Here is a 20,890-nt window from a genome sequence, read left to right as displayed (position 1 = left end):
CGAATGGAACTGAAAGTCCCAGAATTCCGTGCAGGCCGTTGGTCAGCTGACAGAGGCAACGACCAGTCGGAAGACAGAGATTTTCCGCATGACTTGATGGTTGGCAGCGCTACAGATTCATGACAGAGAGTGTTAAAGAGACAGTACAAGCCTGTAGTTTACGTGCCGCTAGTATGTTTTGGGGGAGGGGGTTGGTTTAAATCAAATAATTCAACAATGGAAGAATATATGAATATAGTAATTTGAAGCCGTTAGCTGTTTGTGAATAGTGACTATTTAGCGGTATTTAGTAATATGTAGCGTTGTTTCCGCCCCACTTCCTCTTATCACATGACGAGATCGAGTTGCTGAAGCGCTGAGTACCAGGGGCCCTAAGGCATGGGGTTTATCGTTGCACCCTGGCAATAGAAGCCAATTGTTCACGTTTTTAAGGCGAATGACTGCATATTGGGGATGTGTAAATGTTTTTACTCCAGGCCACTTTTATTGGTCTTTATTATTTATTTATTTCCGTCAGCCCTGCCTGACAGCTGAGCTTGACAGAGAGCTACTGAACCGGCTCTGACTGCAAGGCCCTTCTAAACCAGACGGGCAAAATAACTCATGAAAAACAATTACAAAAATGTGTCTGCACTACTTCCCCCTTGACGTTCTGATGGTACAGTCCTATAGCAAACTTCCCCTTGAAGTTCTGATGGTACAGTCCAATAGCAAACTGCTCCAATAGCAAACTTCCCCTTGAAGTTCTGATGGTACAGTCCACTAGCAAACTGCTCCAATAGCAAACTTCCCCTTGAAGTTCTGATGGTACAGTCCAATAGCAAACTGCTCCAATAGCAAACTTTCCCTTGAAGTTCTGATGGTACAGTCCAATAGCAAACTGCTCCAATAGCAAACTTCCCCTTGAAGTTCTGATGGTACAGTCCACTAGCAAACTGATGAAATGACTAGATTTAATCCATATTATGTCATTTGCAAATAAATCACTCCATAGTGAAAAAGGCTGGCACAAAGAACTGGACCATTGAAAATACATATTTTATTTAAAGAAAAAGGTCTTATTTGCCACAGGTATAGGAAGGTAAAGTAAGTACAGGGCACCTAGCAGCCTCTGGCTTGGGTGCCTTTGTGTGTCCTGAATGATATGTCATATAGGATCAGGCAAGGCTGCAATTTGGTCCAGTGACAACACCCTAGGTGCCGGACCCCAGTACATACCTCCCAACATTTTGAAAACAGAAAGAGGGACAAAAATAAATGGCACACGCAAATACCACTCCCATTTGACTAAATTTGGCAGATTATTTAATGTTTGAACACATTTTTGGGGGATTTAGGGGTCCTGTTTTATGTGTTATTACAGCTTTTCTGAAAAAGGTGAAATTGCCCTTTAAACTATGAGTCTCAGTTCCCCCAAGAGACCTGTTTAACTTATTAGTTACAACTGTATCTCAGTGCAGGGGGGGGGGGCTTTTTACCTTTTTGGGCTCTCTGCCAAAAGCCCACTTATTTAATTAAATGTGAGAAATAATGTATCTTAAGTGCAGGTGACGCTCGTTAAGATTTCTGAGCTCTCTGCCAAAAGCTACTTTTAAATCTTTTTTAGCTTCATTGCAGGAGATCAAAGGGAAATGAGGGACTTTTCAGTAAGAATCTGGGACTGTCCCGCGAAAATTGGGACAGTTGGGAAGTATGCCCCAGTACACCCTTTTGGCATATACGCAGTACATAAGTGATGTAATGCACATGAGCGTGGGGTGCCCCCTACCTAAGGGTGCCACCTTTTATCTCTTTTTTTTTTTTACCAGCCTTTAGGTTGGGGTGGGCAGTGATATTACTTAGGAGTGCTGAAATGGGTGGGCTAGGCAAGGGAATGGGTGGGCTAGGCAGGGGAATGGGTGAGCTAGGCAAGGGAATGGGTGGGCTAGGCAAGGGAATGGGTGGGCTAGGCAAGGGAATGGGTGGCCTAGGCAAGGGAATGGGTGGGCTAGGCAAGGCAATGGGTGGGACAGGCAAGGGAAAACAGGCAAAAACATTTAACATTTTATTCTTGAACCAACAAATGTATTTTTTTAGCTGTAATATTGGTGTGTAGGCTCCATCTCAGTGCATTGTGCCTGAGTCTTAGCTTTCAGAAGGAGCCAGCGCTACACATTAGAACTGCTTTCAGGTAATCAATTGTTTCTCCTACTCCCATGTAACTGGAGGAGTCCCAAGCAGGACTTGGATTTCTTATTTTTGAGTGCTATTCTGATACCTACTGGGAGCTGTTGTCTTACTCCTTTCCCATTGTTCTGCTGATCGGCTACTGGGGGGGGTGATATCACACCAACTTGCAGCTCAGCAGTAAAGTGACTAAAGTTTATCAGAGCACAGATCACATGGCTGTGGCACCCTGGGAAATGAAGAATATGGCTAGCCCCATGTGACGTTTCAAAATTAAATATAAACAAATCTGTTCACAATTTGAAAAACAAATTTCAATGCAGGATTCTGCTGGAGAATCTCTATTAACTGATGTGTTTTTTTAAAAAAAACATGTGTTCCCATGGCAGTATTCCTTTAAACTCTTATGGTTCATGTCTCACATAAGGCAGCTACAGATGGCACAGAATGTCCCACACCACCCTGCCCCACTATATCCCCTTGATTTAAATAGAAAACACCAGAAAGGCCAAGTTGCAGGTTCTCAGCCAAGACAATTTCTCTGGAGCATTTTCAGGCCAAGAGTCATAAGTATTTGCTGTGTCTGGATCCCTTTATAAATGAATGGGAGGCAGTGACTGTATGAATAATTTCTCTGCCAGTTTGCCATCCCAGCATCTTCCATGTCTCTTGTCTCTGCAGATCTACAAGAAATAGTAGAGTGACCTTGCCAGATGGGCAATGACCCCTGGCCAAACACTTTCTAAGCAGTAGGTCTCAACATTCAGAGTAGACAGGTCTGAAATAAATAGTGTCAGACTTCATAACAGGTGAAAGGATCGGTCCTTAGGCACCTAATAGTTTACTCAGAGTTAATGATTAACTTAACTTTATTGATGAGCAAAGTTTATTGTTATTACTTTCACTTTTGAAAGACAAATATACAGATATACAAAGCAGAGAAAACAGTGGACGGAACCAAACTCAGTTTTAAAATAACACAAAAAAGAAGAGGAGAGAATACTTTATAAGGTGAGATTTTCCCGTAGTATTACTCAACCCATGTACTTGTATACCCCTGGGACGCAATGTGGCACTGAGCTTGTCCTGCTTTGCAGCAGTTCCTTTTAGGATATAAATGAAAAGGACTAAACTCTGTAAACGCCTGTGGGCATTGTAGTTACTGGGTAGTACAGTGCCATTTGCAGGTTTCTGTGGGTGCATCTTAACAATAAATTGATTTTTATTACCCATTATCTTAAGTTAGTTCTTTCTTTCCATGTTTTCTGCAAAGGCATCTGTTATTTAGGAATAAGATTAAAAAAAAAAGAGTTGGAGTTGGAGCAGTACACTAAAGATAACAATCCCCCCAAATGTTTGCCTTGCAGATCATCTTTATTACCAATCCAGCTGCACTGCATATGCGCTGGTCCGGTACCAAAGCTGGGGTGTCATCTTTAGTGTCAGGGTTAGCTGACGCTGAAACTGCCTTAGAAGTACTGATAGGACACATGAGTGTTTATAGCTACTACCAGAACTTTGGATATTCACCCTGTTATCTAGCAGTGTTGGACTAGGACCCCAGGGGCCCACCAGAAAACCTGAGACCCTAGGCTCACTCTCCAAACTATCTTTCCCCCTTCCTCACTCGACCTCTTTATTCTGCTAGTCTCTTTTATTTACATGCTAGCATCTATCCTTCCATCTATTTATCCTCTTTCTTCCCATTCAGAAATAGCAAATGACCTTGAAGTAGGCCAAATAGTCCGGAGCAGGAGGGCCCACTGACCCCTGGACCCACCGGGAGTTTTCCTGGTATCCTGGTGGGCCAGTCCGACACTGTGTAAGGGTGGGGCCCAAAGTGAGTCTACATCAGTGATGACCAACCAGTGGCTCGGGGCAACATGTTGCTTCCCAACAACACAGTTTTACTCCAAGCAGAGCCTACTGCAGACCAGCAGTCTACATAGGGGGCAACCAAATAGCCCATCACAGCCCTTATTTGGCATTCCCAAAGAACTTTTTTCATGCTTGTGTAGCTTACCGACACTTTTTACATCTGAGTGTGGTTCATGAGTGAAAAAGGTTGGAGATCCCTGGTCTACATGATAGATAGGATGCTCACAATTATCTCGTTTTATATGCTGATATTCTAAGTATTTTTGCACTTGTAGGAAACCAATAGGTTTGGTCCCGATGGACATTTTCCAGGAGGGGATGTCAGCTATATGGTAAGTGGAAATCCTATTAACCTGAATTAGCTTGTCTGCACTGCAAAATGATGCCGGCTCATGTGCATTAAATTCAGTTTCAAGGACCATTCAGCCATGGGTTATATTAGAAATTAGCAGCTGTTTTTGAAATGTAAACATAATTTCAAGCAACTTTTCATTATACATCAGGTAACAAACATGCAGCCTTTTCATGATTTTTAATGCAATAATATTGTCTGGAACAGTTACCTAATGATGTGTTAGTAAAGATGTCTAACCTGAGGACATCATGTAAAAGTATTAACCCATTATAAGCATCTGTTTTATTTTGTAGATAGATGGCCACCTCATTACAACTAATTGTTGCACTACTCTTACTAAATCAGCTGCCCCCTGCAGGTATGTATTATGTAGGCAGGACATGTGGTATAAAAGTTGAAGATATATTATTAACTTTGATGATCTTTTTTTAGAGTTTTCCATACATTGCTGGTATTGGAAGTAATAAGTACCAGTGTGTTTCTGTAATTGGAGGATGTGAAACATTGCTTCAGTTTTTAGTCTGGTTTTGATATAACGTAATAGGTCTGTGTAAGCTGGTCACACAAGGGCCGATTTTCTAGAAAGCTATTGGTTCAGCCCATGGTCAGTGCTGGTAAGTTACGTGCTTTGTGTCCACTTATGTGCATGGCCGATAGGCTGAGTAATCAGATCTCTAGGGAAGCAGGAAAGAGGTGGCACTGCTGTTACTACTGGATCAATTATTGATTGTGTGCCATTAAGTTGCAAGGTGGTCTGTGAAAAATACCTCCCAGATATGGTCCTGCAGTCTGGGCAGATTAGATTTGCCCAAAGGGAGAATTAATAAAAGTTCAATAATAAACATTTATGGGGTCAGAAATGCTATATTGAAAAAGGGAACGTAAGGTACCGAAACGTCTGTATTCTTCTCACTGATTACTCCAATAAATCTTCAAGGTGGCAGTCGTTTGCACCAATTGAATTGTGAGTGACTTTTTGTATCTGCACCTAATCACTGCATAGCTATCACATCAAAATCATAACAGTTAGCTAGATATTTAATGGAAATAAATAGTACTGCATTGCTACTTGGCACAGGGTCACAACAATGTCTCCATAGCACCTGTATAGTGCCAAATCGTCGATATTTTTTAGGCGATGCTTGTCCTTTGATGCCTTCATGCCTTTATTAGCCTGCCTTGTTTACTTATTATTTACTCTCAATTCAGCCCATCCCTGTGCCTCTTTATCCCAACTTATATACCTTAACTAGAGTTCAAGCACTCAGCTTCCATCAGCCAATTAACCTGCCTGTAGGTTTTTTGAGTTCAGGAGGAAAACACCTTGAAGAAGGTTCCCAGTCAGAATTGAACTCAGGACCCCAGGGCTGCATTTCCTTATTGTCGGCTGGCAGGCATTAGTTTTACAATAACAAACTGCTATAGTATGCTTCCATAACTTATTCACAGCCTTCTCATAGGGGCACATTTATGATTGCTCGAGCCCAAGGGTGCAAGAGTCCATGCTACAAATACAGAAAGTTAACATTTTACAAATCCTGTGTTACAGAGAACTTCAATGTCATTGCCCAGGAGAAACTGGTCACTGCAACTCTCGGTAAAGCTGCCAAGTTAACTTGTTATCTTAATCCAGCAACTAGTGCTGAGCATATGGAAGTCAGGTGGTACAGATCAGTATTGAGACCTTACGTACATCTTTATGAGAATGGAAAGAGTGACTACAACGAGCAGATGCAAGAGTTCCATGGGAGGACAGAACTCCTGATGGAAAACATCATTAAAGGAAATGTGACGCTCATCATTCATGATGTGAGACCTTCGGACGAAGGGCTGTACAACTGCTTTTTTGTCTCTAGTTCATCCTATAATGGAGCAGAACAGGAGTTAAAGGTGAAAGGTAATCTCAATGGCTTTACTTTCTGTATTTTATTTGATCAAATGAATCAAGCACACTATCATTGATTGGAGGAATACATTGGACATTAGTGAGGTTAAAGGAAGTGACCTAAAGGGGATCTAAACACCCCAAAAACTAAACCACACAGTGGTTTTGTAAGCACTTTTGCAATTTATATTATTTTTATTTTATTGGTTTCTGAGATATTAGGAATTTTAGACTACCAATAACAGGCTTTCAGCTCAACAGCTTTCTTTGAAGGTGACAGTGTCAGTGATGCTTAGTGCCTCAATAGTCATCTAATCCTAGGCTATTACAAGTTAGACTCTTGTAAAGCAAAAAGCATGGTATTAGCAGTGTAGAACTGCTAATATCTCAGAAACCACTTATTATAAACTGCAAATGTCAGTTCATTTTGTGGGTTTAGATCCCATTTAACTGCAAATAGCAGACCCTGTGACTGTTCAGCAGGGCACCCCCACACCTTGCCTGGGGGCCTAAATTTTTCTGGGCGGGGGGGGCACACATAGACAAGTCATCTTATGCTACTGGTTAAATAAAATTTTCCAAAAAAACTGCAAATTAAAGGGGGGATTTATTAACATTCAAATTTTCATGGTTTTCTATTTTGTAAAGAACCACAACTAAACTCATTTCCACGTTGGCAGTCATTTAATAAAAAATCCAAATTGAAAAAGCATAAACAAAAAATTGTTGCGAAAAAAACGTGAAAACCGCAACTTTTTCTTACTGTTGCACAAATCCCGCCGTCAAAAACACATAAAAACCAAAGCAAAGAAAGATCTTCCAGTTGTAAGGGGACTTCTGCCATTGATTTATCGGGTTTTCGGCATCAAAAAACTCTAACCAAAAAAATGGACCATTGGGCTTACTGTATGTCTCCTATCCCTTGATTATTATATAGAGAAGAACGTAAAACTGCACAATGAAATGTAATTAACACAACGAACATGTAAATATTTGGCAACCACTGTGTATTTTTTTCTATCTTTCAGCAATAGGATTGGAGCCTTTAACTCATATTGAGAATTACCATCAAGGTGAAATAATGGTATCCTGCCAGTCTAAGGGCTGGTATCCAGAACCTGAAGTAATGTGGAGGCGCAGTGACGGTGCCATTGTTCCACTATTAAACTCTCAAGCAACAGTTGCAAATGGCTTGTTTAACATTGAGGCATCCATAAATGTCAGCTCAGGATTTAGATTCACTTGTGTGATCACTAATACCATATCTAATGAAGTAGCACAATCATCAATTTCCATATCACGTAAGTTACGAAAGAACATAGCTGAACATTTATAAACCATTTTACTAAGACTTTAGTTTTGTATTTAGTTTCAACCCAATATATCCTGTATAGGTATGGGACCTGTTATCCAGAATGTTCGGGGCCTGGGGTTTTCCGGATAAGGGGTCTTTCCGTAATTTGGATCTCCATAATTTAAGTATGCTAAAAATCAATTAAATATTGAATAAACCCAATAGGCTTGTTCTGCCCCCAATAAGGATTAATTATATCTTAGTTGGGATCAAGTGCATGTACTGTTTTATTATTACAGAGAAAGGAATCATTTAACCATTAAATAAACCCAATAGGATTGTTCTGCCCCAATAAGGGGTAATTATATCTTAGTTGGGATCAAGTACAGGTACTGTTTTATTATTACAGAGAAAAGGGAATCATTTTACCATTAAATAAACCCAATAGGGCTGTTCTACCCCCAATAAGGGGTAATTATATCTTAGTTGGGATCAGGTACAGGTACTGTTCTATTATTATAGAGAAAAGGGAATCATTTAACCATTAAATAAACCCAATAGGGCTGTTCTGCCCCCAATAAGGGGTAATTATATCTTAGTTGGGATCAAGTACAGGTACTGTTTTATTATTACAGAGAAATGGGAATCATTTAACCATGAAATAAACCCAATAGGATTGTTCTGCCCCCAATAAGGGGTAATTATATCTTAGTTGGGATCAAGTACAGGTACTGTTTTATTATTACAGAGAAAAGGGAATCATTTAACCATTAAATAAACCCAATAGGGCTGTTCTACCCCCAATAAGGGATAATTATATCTTAGTTGGGATCAAGTACAGGTACTGTTTTATTATTACAGAGAAAAGGGAATCATTTTACCATTAAATAAACCCAATAGGGCTGTTCTACCCCCAATAAGGGGTAATTATATCTTAGTTGGGATCAGGTACAGGTACTGTTCTATTATTATAGAGAAAAGGGAATCATTTAACCATTAAATAAACCCAATAGGGCTGTTCTGCCCCCAATAAGGGGTAATTATATCTTAGTTGGGATCATGTACAGGTACTGTTTTATTATTACAGAGAAATGGGAATCATTTAACCATTAAATAAACCCAATAGGATTGTTCTGCCCCCAATAAGGGGTAATTATATCTTAGTTGGGATCAAGTACAGGTACTGTTTTATTATTACAGAGAAAAGGGAATCATTTAACCATTAAATAAACCCAATAGGATTGTTCTGCCCCCAATAAGGGGTAATTATATCTTAGTTGGGATCAAGTACAGGTACTGTTTTATTATTACAGAGAAAAGGGAATCATTTAACCATTAAATAAACCCAATAGGACTGTTCTGCCCCCAATAAGGGGTAATTATATCTTAGTTGGTATCAAGTACAGGTACTGTTTTATTATTACAGAGAAAAGGGTATCATTTAACCATTAAATAAACCCAATAGGACTGTTCTGCCCCCAATAAGGGGTAATTATATCTTAGTTGGGATCAAGTACAGGTACTGTTTTATAATCACAAAGAAAAAGGAAATCATTTTTTAGAATAAAAAGATAATTAATAAAAGGTAACACAAACAACAAAATTGGAGCCTCACAGATCAATATTTTATGGCTGCTGGGGTAAGTGATGTAAAAGGGTGAAGGTAAATAAAACTATACCAATACAATGATAATTGAGAAGTTGCTGAGAATGTCCTATTCTAGCTGGATACAAATCTTATAAATCAACCTGATCATTGATTGATCAGACTGGGCAGGGGGATTTTGTTTTCATAATCATAATGGCAGTTTACTCTCACATTTGTAGCACTCTTCATATATCCACAGATACAATTATATGGATTAATGTTATAAATAATCAATAACAGAAAAATATGCTAGAAAAGTATCTTGGTTTAGGAGTCAGGTGCCTTATTCGTATTCAGAACAGAAGGAATTCTGGGACAAAAATTTCAATTGACATTGAATAACCTTAAAGACTGATCCTCACCCTCACAGCCAGGGCAGTTGCTGATCAGATTCCTAACTGCAAATCAGTTTCCCCCCAATTGGGGATCAATATGCTAAAAGGAGAAGGAAAGTTATTTTGGCATTTTACTGCCAATAGATTAGCCACATTAGTGCCACCTAGAACGTTATATTTATTCTGCAGAAAGCTTTACCATACCTGAGTAAAGAGCCCTTAAAGCTTTCTCTGTTTGTTTAAGATTGCAGCTGCCATTTTAGCTTGGTCTTCATAGCTTCCTGCTGCAGCTCTAGCTGTTACAGCTCAGATTACACATTCCTAAGGGTGAGGGGAGTGAGTTTTATGAATTCTTATGGGAGGGGGAGGGGGAGCAGGAAAAGGAGAGTGCTGCGCAGACTCGGGCCCGGGAATAAAGGATTATTCTGAGAGAAGAAGTCAGATACCAAAGAATATGTTTACAAAAAAGGAGACAAGAAATCCTGTGTTTCTTTTGATAGAGGACTCATGGCTGTATTTACATAGATCTTTCTGATAAAGCTTACTTAGTTTTTAAATTTCCTTCTACTTTCATGCAAACACCATTTCTGCATGAATCTTCTTGCTGGGCATGTTGTCATTTTGCAACAAAAACAGCCCATGCCACATTCAGACAGATATTTTGAACACCCTATGTGCAATTTAGGTTTTACAGTATTACATTAAAAAGGATTTTTTGATTCCGTGTTTTGATCTTATGTTGTTCGTCTCCTTCTTGTAATGTTAGGCCTTGTTCTGTTTTTGCCTTACAATACCTCACAGTTCTAAAGACATATATACCCTGCATATATATACTGTATATGACTCTTTATTTCTCTTTTTACAGTGGATGGTTCTTGTTTTTTCTTGTTTCAGGCAACATTTTTGGCACAATCCAACGAAGCAACACATCTCGTTTTGTTGTACTGACTGCCTCTTTTGTTGTCACTCTTATCTTCCTATTGGTTTTCGTTATTTTGTTTCATTCTATGGAAGGTATGTTTCTGTGGTCTTGTAACCATCTTATATTGTCCACAAACTATCAAATATAAACAGACATGACTTTCAACACAAGCCTAGCCTGTAATATTTTATAAACAGTGACACATAAGCCTATCACCTTCCCCCGCAGCAGCACAGCTCTATCCATGCTCAGTAGATCTAAAATACCACAGGCTTCAGTCTTTCTTCTGGGAGCTAGGATATAGTTTTCCCATAAATGCAAGTCCTAGGTTTAGATGTATTGCACTTCCACTTTATGTGCCCTTCTAATGTACAGTTGGGTCTTACTTCATTATAAAGAGAAAAACAAGCAATAATTCCCCATTGAATGATATGCTGGGGACCCAAGACCATATATGGGGCATGTTGCCTGGTATTTTGGTCACTGTGTTTACTAACAAAACATAATACAATAGTAAAAATACTGCGAGATTTTAACAATAACTATAGCCCTTTCTGTTTAGGGATGGTTGTTCCTTCAAACCATTCCTCCTCATGGTCCAAAATATGTACAAATTGCTCATTACTCAAAGGAGTAAGTTAGTTACAGCTAACACCTGCCTGATAAACCTTTCATGGAACCATTGCAACTCATCAAGTCCAATTTATATAGATTTAATACTACAGGTATAGGACCCGTTATCCAGAATGCTCAGGACAAAGGGTATTCCGGATAAGGGGTCTTTCCGTAATTTGGATCTCCATACCTTAAGTCTACAAAAAATCAATGAAACATTAATTAAACCCAATAGGATTGTTTTGCATCCAATAAGGATTATTTATATCTTAGTTGGGATCAAGTACAGGTACTGTTTTATTATTACAGAGAAAAGGGAATCATTTAATCATGAAATAAACCCAAAAGGGTTGTTCTGCCCCCAATAAGGGGTAATTATATCTTAGTTGGGATCAAGTACAGGTACTGTTTTATTATTACAGAGAAAAGGGAATCATTTAAACATGAAATAAACCCAATAGGGCTGTTCTGCCCCCAATAAGGGGTAATTATATCTTAGTTGGGATCAAGTACAGGTACTGTTTTATTATTACAGAGAAAAGGGAATCATTTAACCATTAAATAAACCCAATAGGGCTGTTCTGCCCCCAATAAGGGGTAATTATATCTTAGTTGGGATCAAATACAGGTACTGTTTTATTATTACAGAGAAAAGGGAAATCAGTTATAAAATTCTGAATTATTTGATTAAAATGGAGTCTATGGGAGATGGACTTTCCGTAATTCGGAGCTTTCTGGATAACAGGTTTCCGGATAAGGGATCACATACCTGTACAACATTCTGCATATTCTTAATCCTGACAAGTTAACATTCACAAGGATAATATTAACATCCCTTCTGTATATATCTTTGTTTCAATAAAAAAGTATTAATAATCTGCTAACTAATCACTCTTTATATTCTTACAGAAAAAAACAATAAGGAGAAAGGTAAGTCGACTCCATTCACTAGGTTTGTATTTTCATGGACTTATTTATCAATTTTCGACCTGCAGCTTACTATGCCCTATATATACAGTATATATTGATAATGAGTGAGTGCAGAGGATCTCTTGTTGCTGTCTATATGAATGTTGTGGTCACAACCTCATTGCACCCCCGCCTAATGGTTTACAATTTAGTAGTTGAGCACAACTTTCAGTATTTACTGAATAATACTTTGCCATCCAGGTCTATTGAAATCCCCACATGTAAAAGACTTTTCATGCAGCAAATGAAAGGAGTGCAGGAGAAGTGTCACCTGCAAGAGAAGTGTTTTCCAGCGGGTGACAAAGCTCCGAATCTGCCATCAATGTTAGCGGCCTATTTATTATACTGTGTAAAATGAAATTTGCAGAAGAAAGGATGAATTGGACATTTGTGTTGGCCAATATCTGACCAGAAATAACCCATATGTCTATTGGGCAGTTTTGAAAACCACATTTAATTACATAGTAATTTCCTTTGTACAGAGTTACTTAGGAGAATGCTGCAGTCTATAAAAGGTGAGTTTTGATAAAATATTTCCATTTTTTTGCATACACATCTATTATAAAAAATTGGTACAGGTATAGGACCCATTATCCAGAATGCTCGGGACCAAGGGTATTCCGGATAAGGGGTCTTTCCGTAATTTGGATCTCCATACCTTAAGTCTACAAAAAATCAATAAAACATTAATTAAACCCAATAGGATTGTTTTGCATCCAATAAGGATTATTTATATCTTAGTTGGGATCAAGTACAGGTACTGTTTTATTATTACAGAGAAAAGGGAATCATTTAACCATTAAATAAACCCAATAGGGCTGTTCTGCCCCCAATAAGGATTATTTATATCTTAGTTGGGATCAAGTACAGGTACTGTTTTATTATTACAGAGAAAAGGGAATCATTTAACCATTAAATAAACCCAATAGGGCTGTTCTGCCCCCAATAAGGGGTAATTATATCTTAGTTGGGACCAATTACAAGGTACTGTTTTATTATTACAGAGAAAAAGGAAATCAGTTATAAAATTCTGAATTATTTGAATAAAATGGAGTCTATGGGAGATGGACTTTCCGTAATTCGGAGCTTTCTGGATAACAGGTTTCTGGATAAGGGATCCCATACCTGTACAACATTTTGCATATTCTTAATCCTGCCAAGTTAAAATTCACAAGGATAATATTAACATCTTTTCCGTATATATCTTTGTTTGAATAAAATAGTATTAATAATCTGATAACTAATCACTCTTTATATTCTTACAGAAAAAAACAATAAGGAGAAAGGTAAGTCGACTCCATTCACTAGGTTTGTATTTTCAGGGACTTATTGATCAATTTTCGAATTTGTGAATTTGATTTGGGTTTTATAAATCAATTAAACTCATAATATCGAAGGTTCGCTTATTTATTAAAGTGGTAAACTCATGCAATTAAAAAAAACTTGAATTTTAAACTCAAATTGACAATATGGCTTGACTCTGTAGAAACTCTCAAGCTTTTAGATGGCAAAGTTTTACATTTGAGTTTTCGAACCGTAACTCGAATTCTAGTTTTTTAAGTGCAAAAAAACTCAAATCGAAACAAAAACGTAACTTTTGATAATCACCTCAGTTTAACGATTCTTGTGAAATTAAAAAAAAAATAATAATAATGAAAAACTGTATTTTCTTACAGATCAATTGACTAAGGAGATATGTAAGTTGACTGCAATATTTGCTTATTTTTTTTAATTAAAAAGATTAAAATACATAGTGGCACCATGTCTTGTGACATTTCTGGAGAGATAAAGAAATACACAATCTATTGCTAATATATAATCCTGCATAAGGTTTGGATGGGGAAACGTTCTTGAAAGGACAGGCAAAATGTTTGCTGCTTTCTACTGACCCAAACCCCCATATTTAATAAAAGGCACTAAGTTTGCCCAGTAGCAGTAACCCATACCAACCAATAAGATGTTTGGTTTTAGCCAGGTGCTTAGTAAATTCTACCTGCTGATTGGTTGCTATTGGTTACTGCTCCTAGGCAAACTTAGTGCATTTTATTATATAACCTTCAGAGCAAACAGTGCTGCTGTTTATACATTACTGGTGCAATAGCTTTTTCATAACCCATGCCCACTATAATGTTATTTATATTTATTATTTAATGTAATTATATTTATGGGTTCTAAAAAAAATGTACATTACTGTCTTCAAAGGGGTGAGTTAGTTTCAGCCAGCCTAAAAAAAACTTTCATGGAACTATTGTGATTGCAGTATGGCAACTCATATTACTGGCACAGACCAATATCTGTCAACCCCATTAGCATGCTGATGTTGTCAAGGGTCGGACTGGAGGTGCAGGGGCTTCTGCCTCAGGGGGCCCTGCAGCCCCCAATGGCCCCCGCCGCCTTCACACCCCCCAACACCCTCTGACCCCCTCCCCCGAGCGTACCTAAATGAAACTTACCTGTGGCACATCGGGGGAGGGAGACCAAAGGATCGCCCACTAGGGCCAGGGCTTGCCTGGTGCCCCGGTGGCCCAGTCTGATGCTGATGTTGTCTTTGGGTGAAGGGTCTCTGTAGGCCCTCAGTATGATCTTTTCTTGGCCCCTGGGTCAAATTTTGGATCATGTTGATTTGGTCCAGTTTGTGGGTGGCTAAATAAGGCAGGGATCTGAATTTTCAGTTAACTGGCCTAATGAACTATATGACTGGAGGCATGTTTTTTGTTTTTTAAACCTCTGGAGGAAGCAGTGTATTTGGATGACAGATGCAGTTGCAGTCCCCTGTCCTTTCTGTTTAGGGATCATTTTTTGGTTAAAATATGTAAATATGTACATTACTGTTCTCAAAAGATAACACCAGTTGGAAAAAGTTTTATGAAACCATTGTTATTGGATTACGGTAACTCGGCAAGACCAGCTGCTTTAGACTTAAATGGGCAGTATAACTCTTTGTTCAATGAATAGGGCTTGTGCTGAATATATATTTTTTGCCTATTGCTTTAAGCAGTAAAACCTATGGTTTTTGTTATTTCTTGAGCTAAGCAACTCCATGTTGGTTCTTGCAAAGCAGATAATTAAGCATACATCCAATATACGGGGGGATAATCTGTGCTGTGGCAGCCTAAACATCTGCCTCGACCAAACATGGGTCAGCACAACCCCTATACATTGAACTTATGTTAAACAAAGGGGGTATACTGTCCCTTTAACACTTCTACATTCTCTATATTCTTTGATCAGTCCTACTGCATATACAGTATCTCTAAAGGAGCAAATTAAATAATGAATCCAGTGGATCCATACTCTAATAGCTAATCGCTGTATGGAGATTGCTAAGTAGACTCCATGCAGTGAGTTTCTATTTATATTTAATCTTGAAAAGTAAGAAAATGAATTAACAAAAAATATTCTTTTCTTGCAGATAAAATGACAAAGGAGACAAGTAAGTTGACAACATTCTTTTGTATTTTGGGGATATTTGAGCACAAAAAAATCTTGTGACATTTGGGAAAGAAGAGGAGGTGCCTGTTGCATCACTGATAAGGCCAATAATATAAAGTCTGCTTAGGTGCCTGCACTTATCTTTTTACTTCAGCGTGCCCAGTGTCTATAAGTAAATTTATATATATATATATATAAAAGGTATATAGTATGGTATAGCTACTGGTAGGAATAGTAGCAAACGCTTACTATTTTTTTTCTTGGGATACAAAATGGTTAGTCAGTAGTGATTTTTTCGCCAGCCATGGATTTGCAGTGAAATTCCACATATTATCTACTAATTTTTTTTACAAAATTACAGCAAAAATTAACCACAAAAAAAGGGATTGCCAAGAAAAAAAAAGTTGCCAACAGTAATGGGGCCTGATTCACTAAAGGGCGATAAAACGTGCGCTATTTTTATTGTGCGCTAAAATTTTTATCGGGCTTAAGTTTGGCGATTTTTCGCACGATTCACTATAAGCATACTTGCGCTTTTTTACGCGCGATATTGCATGCGTTATTTAACTCGCGAAAGACTATTTCAATGCGGTATTTGCCGGTACATGCGCTAAATTACTCAAATAATCGCCGCATAGAAATAGTGTATAAAAATTGTCGCCGCATATAAATGGTGTATATAAATATTAGCCACATATAAATAGTAGATGCTTATAAATAGTAGCCACTAGTGATGAGCAAATGTGTTCTGGTTTCTTTAGTGAAAAATTAGCAAATCTTTCGAAAGATCCACGAAACGGCAAAAATGTTGTGCGGGCAAAAAAATTGTTGCCCGTGACTATTATTTTTTGACACTTGTATCAATTTTTGGATGTGCGGTGAATTTTTGTGTGGCAAATTTTTTCATGCGTTTTGCCATTGGCGGATTGTTTTGAGAAACGCATGAAAAAATCCGCCGCGAAAAAAATTCAACGCACTTCCAAAAATTTGCTGCGAATCCATGCCTGGCGAAACATTTCATCACTTGTAGCCAAATAGAAATAGTCGCGCAAATGAACGCACGCCATGTTAGCCATACACGCCAATACTTGCAGAAAATTACTGTATTAAAAATGAACATTTCGCTGCAAACTGGCGGCTGCGTCACTCTGGGGGAAACACAGACTTGAATAAATAACACTGTAAGTCCATATTTTATTGCAAAAAATCATTTACTGTACTTTTGTATAATTTTTCACCTGCCTGTAGTAGGTGTTAATTTTCGCATAGCCGAATGCGATATTTAGCACGCAAAAGTTATAGTGAATCATGCGATCGTATTCTTTTCAGCGCGGAAATTAACGCAAAATGGTAAAACTAGTGCGAGAAATACCGCATGCGAAAATGGCGATTTTTCACACGCGATAATACTATGGTGAATCGCGCGCAAATTATTTTGCGTTTTTTAATGCGAAAAAGCGTGCGATAATTTTTATCGCCCTTTAGTGAATCAGGCCCATGGACTTTAATTTATTTGGAGTAAGAAAAAACATGCGCCTTAAAAATGTTGCATGAATAAAAAGTCACCTATTGACTTCAATGCATTTTGGGAATTTTTTGCCATTTTGCAAAGTTTTCAGCAAAGAGAATGGGCAGATTCGCTCATCACTATTAATCAGAGAAATAAGGAGTAGGTAGTATTTTGAAAGGCCATATAGTATATTTCTGCTGTTATAATAACTGTTTCTGCTTCTAACAGGGGAACTGAAATCAGACAATGGTAAGTTTATCTTATTTGTCACAGAAAAGCAATCTAACCATGAATGAAATGTAATTACCATTGTTAGTGCCAGCCTTTATCTACAGATAACTGCTATACATACAGGTGCTTTATGGCTAATGGCACACAGGTCATTTTACCTGCTAGCATAGATATAGTAATCCACTGCCCCTGTACCTGTGTGCACTGACAGGCATGGGATCCGCCTGGTACTTCACACGTAGAGTGGAGTTTGCTGTGATTTTGCATAGTTACAGTTCTTGTGACAAAGTCTGCTCTATATAGTCACTAACAGGCAGATCAGTGCAGACAGAGGGGACAAGAAGCAGCTGATCAGCTTTTTTTTCTGCTGTCATATCTTTGTCAGAGGAGAAAACCATTTCTATGCCATTAGCCTAAAGCCTGTTATTGTAATGAAACAAAGTTAAGGTCCCCATACACGGGCCGATTCTAGCTGCGGATATCGGTCCCTTAGATGGATTCGGCAGCTTATCGGCCCGTGTATGGGCACTAAGGACGGGCCTGTCCAACCGACATCTGGCCTGAAATCGTCCAGATCTCAATCGGGCAGGTTTAAAAATTTAGTCAGATCGGACACCTATACCTGTCATTCTAATTTGGTCCCTCACCAAGCTAGTGGATCTTAGCGTGTATGGCCACCTTAAGAAGCTTGACTTAGACTGCACCCTATCAGGGGCAAACACCACCCATGCACCCTATCAGGGGCAAACACCACCCATGTTACCTGCAAGAGAAGTGGGGTGACAAAAGACTGGCGGGTGACAAAGTTCCGAATCTGCCATCAACATTAGGGGCTTATTTATTATTACAAATTGAGTGCGGAATGAATGGAACTTTCCCCCTCCCTTTACTTTTGTCTTTCCCCAAATGCCATTCCTCTCCTTTTTTAGCCACAATTTACACAATTTATTCCTCTATATTACTTTGTTTTTTACTACTTGTTCACCATGTTGCTGTTTTCTTTTGTGTTCTGTCTCCTATGTCTCATTTTAGACTTAACTGGCCAACAGTAAAGATGGCTTTATGGATAAATTGATAGTTCATACCAGGTCTTTAAAATGTATAATAAGGGTAAAATGTTTCCATTTCATAACATAGTCATTTCCTTTGTACAGAGTTTCTTAGGAGAATGCTGCAGTCTATAAAAGGTGAGTTTTGCTAAAATATTTCCATTTTTTTTTATACACATCTATTATAAAAAGTTGGTAGTAAAAGCAGCTTGCTCAGATTTACAACATCATGGTCAGTTTACTACAAATAGACAGTTTTATTGGCTGTGCCACTTCCTATAGGTAGAAGACCTAGGCCAATTAATATAAAGAGGTTGTTTAAAGCCCAACATAGTGCATATATAATGCCCTATCCCAGGGATTCAGTGTACATCATGCATGGTTTTATTTATTTAGGGATTGATCCATGTACATTCCCTGATCTCCTGTTTCATAAGTAATTTTGCCCATGCAAGTGCATGTATTTCAGGAAACAGGAATCTTTAGGCACAAAACTGTGATCATAAAATTAACAAGCCGATATGACACATCAAGGTAAACCGCATATGGAAGTCCTAACTATTTACCTCCGGTTATATTTTTTAAGGCTGTCAGCTCCCTAATGGAAGGGATAAGTGTCTCCTGACTTGGGCATTGGTTTCAGTCACAGGGCTTAGTCCTCCCCTGCCATTAGCTTTTATAGTAGAGAGTTTGCCAAGACCACTGTATTGGTTCCATAGACGTAATCCCCCCCTTGCAGCTTTTAAAGCAGAGAGAACACCCAGACCAACACCCATTTTTATAGGCATTATGACAACTGTCCACTGCAACCGTGTTATGCTGTAAACCAGGGGTCCCCAACCATTATTTATGGTAACAAAGTACCACAATAATTAAGATCCCTGGAACTAAAATATAAAAATGGACAAACAAAGTGGTATAAGGTAAAACTCCCCAAGGTGACCAAAGAAGGGTAAAAGTACTGGACACGGTTATTAAAGATCAAATACCACTCATGCTTAGTTAAAAATTAGTATACATTTATTTCAGTCCATTAAAAAACAGCAAAAAAACCCTAACATGCAATGCCTAACGAGTTCCATGCTTACCCAGCACTTAATCATACTCTCCCATCATAGGAACCTATGATTGGGGATCACTGCATTAGGCTGCTCTAGACTAGTAGGAGGTGTAGAAGTGTCTTTATCTTAGTGGCATAAGGTTATTGGTATTGAGAAGTGCCAACCATACAAAAATTTGTTCTCATTTCTATTTGTTGTTAGTAAGTGCTCTGGGGCAAAGGTATTGTTTTAACCATTTTCTCTTCTTTTTTCTTTTTAAAGTGGATATTACCCTAGATACAGGGTACCATGTATATAATGGACTCTGTATATCGTACGGTGGGAAATCTGTAGTACAAAACCTTCCCAACAGAGAGTTTGGTGTTCTAGGTCTTCAAGAACTCACATCGGGGAGACACTACTGGGTAGTGAACATACTAAGGTGCTGGAATGGGTGCATTGTGGGAGTTGCAGACAAGTCGAAACTAAATCCACATTTGCACATTCCCAGCCCCCAAAATGGAATTTATGCTCTGTGGCTCTGGAGAGGAGATTTTAAATATTGTAAAGCTCCAGGTGATCCCTTAAGGATAATGGTATGTTTGGAGATTGAAAACAGGAGCATTTCAGTGTTCTGTGGTGAAACAAAAATGTTAATACACAAAAGGTACTTTGGCGAATGCTTACGAGGACGTCTGTGTCCATTTTTCCGCTTGTCCCTGGGGGCTGAAATCAATTTTTTTTGAATGTTCAGCATTGTGTACAGATTTTATTTTTTATTATTATTAGTTATATTAAGATCATTTTATAAATAAAATAATATACACATGAAACCGATTCAGCATATTCATTACTTGATATATAAAACCTTTTTGGGTTGGCAGAAAGTGTCTCATACAGGATCTTGGACTGGATACTTCTCAGATGCTTTTTAATGTATTAGACTGTTGGCAGTAGTACAAAGCGAAAGTGGGATCCTAGACCTTGAGGATAGAGGTGATAACAGTATCCCAAATACTGAGGGGGCACTAAGATACATACAGGCATTATATATATTCTTCTGCCAGCAGCAATCACCTGACCAGCAGTCTGCCCATTTTCTGATGTTTGATTACAGTCAGATATGACCAAGTGGAAACTTCACATAAAGGCAGCCATACACAGGCTGATTATAGCTGCTGATTTTGGTCACTTAGACCCATTCGGCAGCTTATTGGCCTGTGTATGGGCATTAATGAGGGGCCTGAAATTGGCAGATCTTGATTGGTCAGCAAAGTAGGAGGGACTGATCACGATGGGCCCCCTTAGAGAATGTTTCTTCAGCGGGGCTGCCCCTACTGAGCTCTGCTAGGATGAGACTATCCTTCTCCATACTAAGCTGCAAGATGCCTAAGAAATGACCAGTTGCACCACTTACAGTGTCAGCACCACAGAGCTACCTGTACAAAATGAGTGAACCCTTGTGTGGCCCTTGTAAGTACATTTCACCTCTTGTATCAGTTATTCATTTCTCTCACAGTATGCTCAATGTATACATCCATTTATTGTACAGAGCTGCAGA

At 38.5% G+C, this 20,890-nt stretch overlaps 1 protein-coding gene across 2 annotated transcripts; it reads left to right on the top strand.

Moving 5' to 3' along the window:
* The first annotated feature begins 80 nt into the window (after positions 1–80).
* On the top strand, positions 81–20,162 carry LOC100485074 (butyrophilin subfamily 3 member A2). 2 transcript variants are annotated; one of them, XM_031890924.1, is made up of 13 exons: positions 81–1,081; positions 3,081–3,177; positions 4,320–4,376; positions 4,693–4,757; positions 5,949–6,296; positions 7,313–7,585; positions 10,456–10,575; positions 12,008–12,028; positions 13,744–13,764; positions 15,480–15,500; positions 17,238–17,258; positions 18,395–18,427; positions 19,612–20,162. In XM_031890924.1, exons 4-13 carry the CDS (start codon positions 4,697–4,699, stop codon positions 20,073–20,075), a joined length of 1,383 nt encoding a protein of 460 aa, XP_031746784.1. In that variant the 5' UTR covers positions 81–1,081; positions 3,081–3,177; positions 4,320–4,376; positions 4,693–4,696; the 3' UTR covers positions 20,076–20,162. The 2 variants fall into 2 exon arrangements, with proteins under 2 accessions (XP_031746784.1, XP_031746785.1); XM_031890925.1 differs by lacking the exons at positions 81–1,081; positions 3,081–3,177 and having other exon boundaries at positions 3,502–4,376.
* Positions 20,163–20,890: the final 728 nt, after the last annotated feature.

This window comes from Xenopus tropicalis, chromosome 8, assembly GCF_000004195.4.
Source record: "Xenopus tropicalis strain Nigerian chromosome 8, UCB_Xtro_10.0, whole genome shotgun sequence".
Classification (NCBI taxonomy): domain Eukaryota; kingdom Metazoa; phylum Chordata; class Amphibia; order Anura; family Pipidae; genus Xenopus; species Xenopus tropicalis.
Note: the sequence above shows the minus strand (reverse complement) of the source record. Positions and strands in the feature narration are given on the sequence as shown.

Coding starts and splice junctions, on each gene's coding strand:
- LOC100485074 (XM_031890924.1), top strand. CDS start 4,697: ATGGCCACCTCATTACAACTAATTGTTGCACTACTCTTACTAAATCAG. Junction 4,758..5,948: donor AAATCAGCTGCCCCCTGCAG/GTATGTATTATG, acceptor CCTGTGTTACAG/AGAACTTCAATGTCATTGCC. Junction 10,576..12,007: donor TTTGTTTCATTCTATGGAAG/GTATGTTTCTGT, acceptor ATATTCTTACAG/AAAAAAACAATAAGGAGAAA.